We start from the raw sequence: 6269 nt of genomic DNA on the forward strand, positions 1-6269 counted from the left end.
AGGTTGTATAAAAATGCCTTTGTAAATAAAATGCAAATAAACACTTCTACGCACAAATAAACTACATTCTTTTCTTTCATCCCACTTCAAGTATATGGAGAGATTTTTAAAAAGGAGAAATTAGAATTTCCGTTTAGTTACATATTACACAAGTGTAAAAATGTAATGAACACATAATAATGTATAGTGCATATGTAATTTAGGTACAAAGTAATAGTTTGGACGCGCTAGCGAAGGTTTGTGAAGCACGAATATATGTTTTCATAGACTGAAGATTTAACTGAGGTAATGCAATTTTTGAGATTAACATCTGTAAACTAACGTACAAACGTCCAAGATATTTCGGTTACGTTACCACCGTTCGAAGTCTACTTACTGCGGCACATGGGAACCATAGTCTCTGCTCTCTGGAACCACCGGACGTATTTACGAGTTATACGGAAATCGTCGTCGGAATGAAAATATTTGCTGCACATTCTCAGCTCTGTAGACTGTGCAACAGATAGAGCCAACGCGGGATATAATTTGCAGACAAGTGTAAGTGTACATTCTGATTCTTGTTAATTCATGATGAATGAATACAAACACGTTTGCAAATAATTATGCTCGCGGTAGGGACACATTATAGCATGTCTCATTTTTTGGCTTTGATTTTTGCTGGCTAAACAGTTTGTAGCCACAGTTTGCAGTGTGGCGGAGTCAGGTGGGCTTTAGTTTAACCGAGCTACAGTATCTAAGCTATAGCTTAACAACTTGATCTTTAGTTCAGCAAATCAAAGACTCGTCTGACTCAACACCTCTCCCCGTTAAACCGGAATATAGTCTTCGGGTGGTTATTCCTTGACCTAATAATGTAGGTGATACATGCAAACAATATGGGCTATTGCATTTCCAAACAAAATTGAAATCCTTTTGATTAACGGCAAGGCAGTCGAAGAGACCGCACACAAACAATCTGTCTTAATCCTGTTTTTGTATTATTGTATTAGTCGAAATGGGTCGCAGCAGGTCCCGGACCAGTTCTCCGGAGCGGTCCAGAAGTAGACACGGAAGAGAAAAGAACGACAATAGGCGAAGAAAACACAGTTCGTCATCATCGTCCAGCTCTAGCAGCTCGAGCTCAAGCCCAAGCCCTCAGAGGAAGCACTCGCGTTCTTCAAGCAAGAGCCAAAGCGCCAGTATGCTTCCTACTCATACAGTCACTCACTCGAACAGGCCTTCTGTAGCAACAGCCTCGGGCTATTGAAAAATAGTCTTTATGATAAGTCAGTATGTGTGTACAGTGTGTGTCTTCTGTTACTTGACAATTACAGTATGTGAGGGAGTAGCAAGCATAAGTGAATTATTGTGTGTGTGTTTCTCAAAATCACAATGGTCATTCTAGAAGGTGTTATTGATTCTCTGTCCTTGGTTAATATGAACACCACTCTGACCTCTAGTGATGAACTTTGCTGACTTTATTGGTGACCAAATGCAAATTTTTTTTAATTGCCTAAGGTGTGTGATGGCACGTGATTTTGACCCAAATACAGAAAGAAAACCTGAGAAGAGCAAAGCTAAAAAGAGGAGGAGGAGCTCCTCATCATCGTCCTCATCGTCATCGTCATCTTCATCCTCAAGCTCCTCATCTTCATCTAGCGATGAGGAGACCAAGAAGAAGAGAAAGCTTAGGAAAGAGAAGAAACGACTGAAGAAGATTAAAGCAAAGGAAAAGAAGGAGAAAAAGAAAGAGAAGAAGAGGCTGAAGAAGATGAAGAAGCAGGCGGAGAAGGCAGAGAGAGCTGCAGCAGAGACGTCCGTGTCTGGGCCTGTTCCAGCTGCTCAGTCTGGGGAGAGACGCCCATCCTTCCTGGAGACCTGGCAGAATGACGAGGCAGCAGAACATGGACCAGGTAAATGAGACCCTCAAAGATATACTTTAGATATACTTTAAAGATATAATTTAAAGCTTCATTTTAGCTCAGATCAGCACAAAGCAAGATGAACGTTGGCCTCACGGTACCGATATGACTTGACCTGCTGATACATTTGAACTGGTCACTGTGTGAATGTTCAGCAGGGTAGTCAAAGTGTACAGCCCAGCAGCAAACTGGCTTATCTCACTGCAGATCAGTCAGGAGTCACAAATTTAGTCAGTCATGTGGAATAACATGTGGATAACACATGTAGTCAGTCATGTGGAATAATATAATTTTTTCTTAAATCACCACTTGCACTTGTATTGATTCTCTATCAGTACTGTGGAGGGAGAGAATGGAAGAGCTGTGTTATTTGGTGTGGATAATATGCAGAGTTGACCAGTGTTTGACCTTTAGTGATGACGGATGAACAGAAGGCCCGTCTGTCCACTAAGAGACCCCTTACTAAGGAGGAGTACGAGGCTAGACAGAGCGTGATCCGCCGGGTACTGGATCCTGAAACAGGACGCACCAGGTATGGACACTGTGCTTTGAATAGGTGCAGCTAAACAGATGTAGTGCCTCAGAACTGTGGTGCACACAGATGGTAAAGGTGGAAGTGAATGTAATGTAGTACAGAGAATGCATTAGATCAAAGTGTCAGTACGTGACATCTCTGTTTCTGTCCTGTTTTAACATGATGCAGTTGGTGACAGAGGTACATTCCCTGACTTCCTGAAAAATGTTCCCCACAGGCTTGTGAGAGGAGATGGAGAAATCCTGGAAGAGATTGTCAGCAAAGAGAGGCACAAAGAAATTAATAAAGTACGGTTAAAGTTGGCTCATTTCAGCGGTTAACCCACGCTCATCTCCTCTGTGCTGCTTTACAATACTTTTGTTCTCACTGCATTTTTACACCTCCTTCAATTCTACTGAAAGATATACAATAGACATATGTTTTTTACTGTAAAAATATGTGCTCTTTAACTGGTAATGTGGATTGTATTTATAGCAAGCAACTAAAGGAGATGGGAGTGCCTTCCAGAAGAGACTGGGCCTCAACAAGTAGAGAATGATGGGAAAACTGATTCTTCTGAGTACTGGACCCTGATTGGACCTTACTCTGCTCTCTGGATGTGACACCTGCCAATCAGAAGCTACCTGCTCTCTGCTTGTAACTGTTGAAGTCTTAAGACCACCTATCTTGTATTTTTGATTAAAGAAAGCCATACAGAAAGACCAAAACAACAAACCAGTATGTAAAGTTAAGTGCATCATTTCTGTCCCTCAAGTTATACATTATAAATGTGAAGCTATTTTGGATCAAATATGTGTGGGTCACTGACAACAGCACTGCCAGGGACATATGCACTCTCAGGTTACCTTGGGTCCCCCATTTCCCATCACAGTAAGACATGGAGTCAGTCAGGTCTGAGCAGACCACAGAGAGAAACTCTCTCTTCACACCGCGTTGGGTCATTCATGATGCTGTGTTACTTAGTGTGCAGAAATGTTCAGCACCTCCCACAAAGCCTGTGCTTCCTTTCACCCTTCTCTGGTCCAAAGTTCAGAGTATAAAAAAGTGGGTGACGGAGATCTTTGTTTGTGACACTGAATAGAGTAAACATTTAAACCCACACATTAAAGAGAAAGGGAAAATGATGAGTCAAAACACCCACATGAAAGGAAAACTGTTGAGGGCCAAGCCACTCTGTTGAGTGTGATTGTCTGTTGATTGTTTAATCTGCAAAGTGATGTTTGAAAATAAAAAATGTAGAATTTAATTTTTGCCTGTTTGTATTTTCACCCCTAGACGCACTCTGTTTGGTCACATTTTCAAAACTGTGCATCAAAAAATTACCAAATGTATGGGGAGAACAGGGCAGTCCCTCAGGATTCTTAAACCTGTTAATGGTACCAGAAATTACTTATTACAACAAAGTTTCTGTTTGGTCAATTTTGGAAAGGTAACATGATGAGCCAACTGTGTGTGCGTATGTGTGTAGGTAAATGAAGCACAATTAAAAGCAAACAAGGTCACAATGTCAATGAACTTTGTTTATTTACAAATACTCTGGCAGTATTCCACACAGATGGTCTCCATTCTCTGTGTCACATCTGCTCTCTTGTGCCAGCAAAGTCTGAAAGTGGAAAACTTGTAGACAGTATGGGGACCACGGGTGAGGCTTTCCTACAGGTAGAGAAGGGACTGAATACAGAGGCACTTTGGTTTAAAGTGAACTGTGGGTTTGTATAGGTTAGCAATGTCATCGTAAGCATCTCAGAGAACACAGTCTACCTGATCCATCATACACAGGTTTTCTGACATTGGCACAGAAAGTATGTTGGTTAATATGAATCAGGCTTAGTAACAACTTGGATGAAAAAGTGGGTTTAAACTTGTGTGGAGCTTTATACTGACATATATCAATATTTATGTGTTCTAATATGTATGTAGTAGAGTTATCATTTTTCTGAAGACTTGTGCAAATACGAATGGATCTAGTATGCAGACACTTGTGGCCAAGGAGGGAAGATACAGAGGTTAGTGTGAGAGTCCCAAATTGTTAAAATGCCAAATAGGCGTAAATTCACTAAAAACCGATGTCCTTGGTGCTCAAGTTTCTTAAGTTTCTGTTCCCCAGTGCATTCATTAATTCCGTTAATAAAAAGTGGAAATCAGCACTGGAAATGTCAAACACCAAATTTCATAATCATGTGAGATTAATTAAAATCATTTCTGATCTCCCGATTGTTAGCCACGCTTGCGCCGTTTTGTGTTGTTAGCTCAGCGAACTAATTCGTCTTCGGACAACCAGGACCTCTTCACACTGTACAAGTGTAAGCTCAGGTCTTGAATGTGTGGAAAGGTGGTTGCTATGGTATCATACCTGCAACGCTATTGGCACATAACGTACGTCCCAGATCTCACTGATCTGTTTCAGACAGAACTCTACACTGTACACGAGTGAAGGAGGAGTTCATATGTACATTATTTCAAATCTAGGCTCTCCAACACTGTAAACCTTAATAAATAAATCTTACCGCTATTCAAAACCCAACCTGAGATCACATTTACATCCTTTAATTTGTACATTATCTACACAATGTTGCCTTACTTACTCACTTACGGACTTGCGAAGTCTTACTGTAGAAACGTATCACCATACTTATCATGGCAGTGTACCGAATTTGATCCCTCATATGCAGCGAAACAGCAATATCTACATAGTGGATAGTATATGCAAAAGCGTGTGACATAAACAGTGCCAGTTTGAGATGGCACTCCTATAGCCTTTTAGCAGAGGAAAGCAGTGATACGCTAAGAACATCGTTCTACCCTATCCGTCCTTACAAATGACAGCATTAGAATCGAACTCTAAAACTGTTTATGTACGTAGCCAAATAAAATATTAAAAAAGCGAGTTTTCCTGTAAACCTTAAGAAATCTTTAACTTGGATAATAGCTATGTATGGCCCCAAAGATAACACAATTCATCAATGGAAAGATTTTTGTTTACATGACTATACACAGGGGTGTATAAATGAAAAAGTAGAGGTATTCTTGCTAAAGAAAAAAATACTCCAAGTAGAGTTAAACTGACAAGCGTTTTTGTGAACTGTAAACGAGTGACTATTTTTCAGGAGGGACATTTGAACTCTACTTAGAGTCATTTTTTTTCAGCAAGAGTACTTCTACTTCTACTTTATACACCCCTGACTATACGTACACTTTACATAAACTTACAACGCAAACGTACCACTCCCATTGTGCATATTCATTATTCCTTATCAAATTATGGTCTTCCACTCTCACCATCTGCAGTAGTATTCTACAGCGAACCAGCTTTACACAGTAAAACTGACTAATTGTTGATATTTGAGTTCAGGGGAAGAGCTTCAGGTTTGTATAATTGGGTGAATTTTCATACGTACATACAAATTATTCATTCCATATTCATTTACAAGTAATGCCTGTCTCTCATTCACACGCGCACACACACACACGCACACACGCACTAGAAGTGGTTGTGCAATACCATGAGAGAATGACCTGTGTTTGCAACACTGCGACAAAAAGTAAGTGTAAATAAAAATGAACAGACTGTTGTCATTAGGCTATGGTCTGTTTGAAGTCCACAGGATACCACACGGTATAAAATTCATCAGCGTAAAGGAATAAAAAGATAAAACTGAGGCAGAAATCTGAGGGTATTTCCAGATAGACTGAATGACATGTCTCTTATTTTTGTGAATGGTTTCATGTGAACAGAAGATCCTTATGTCGTTTATCACTGCGTTTCCTTTTGAGTCCTCTCCTCAGGAGGTCTCAATGCATGCCCGTGTCCTGCATGAGTGTAAATATTATTA

At 40.2% G+C, this 6269-nt stretch overlaps 1 protein-coding gene across 1 annotated transcript; it reads left to right on the forward strand.

Moving 5' to 3' along the window:
- Positions 1–477: 477 nt before the first annotated feature.
- arl6ip4 (ADP-ribosylation factor-like 6 interacting protein 4) lies at positions 478–3654 on the forward strand. The gene is made up of 6 exons (XM_030776081.1): positions 478–537; positions 990–1178; positions 1533–1892; positions 2316–2433; positions 2654–2723; positions 2911–3654. The coding sequence occupies exons 2-6, from the start codon at positions 995–997 to the stop codon at positions 2965–2967; spliced, it is 789 nt and encodes a 262-aa protein (XP_030631941.1). The 5' UTR covers positions 478–537; positions 990–994; the 3' UTR covers positions 2968–3654.
- Positions 3655–6269: the final 2615 nt, after the last annotated feature.

The sequence above is a fragment of the Chanos chanos genome, chromosome 1 (genome assembly GCF_902362185.1).
Source record: "Chanos chanos chromosome 1, fChaCha1.1, whole genome shotgun sequence".
NCBI lineage: Eukaryota > Metazoa > Chordata > Actinopteri > Gonorynchiformes > Chanidae > Chanos > Chanos chanos.

Bases quoted from the DNA above. Each gene is read 5' to 3' on its own strand.
- arl6ip4 (XM_030776081.1), top strand. From the start codon at position 995: ATGGGTCGCAGCAGGTCCCGGACCAGTTCTCCGGAGCGGTCCAGAAGT. The intron at 1,179-1,532 runs GTATGCTTCCTA...ACCCAAATACAG, and splicing joins AAGCAAGAGCCAAAGCGCCA to AAAGAAAACCTGAGAAGAGC. The intron at 2,724-2,910 runs GTACGGTTAAAG...TTGTATTTATAG, and splicing joins GGCACAAAGAAATTAATAAA to CAAGCAACTAAAGGAGATGG.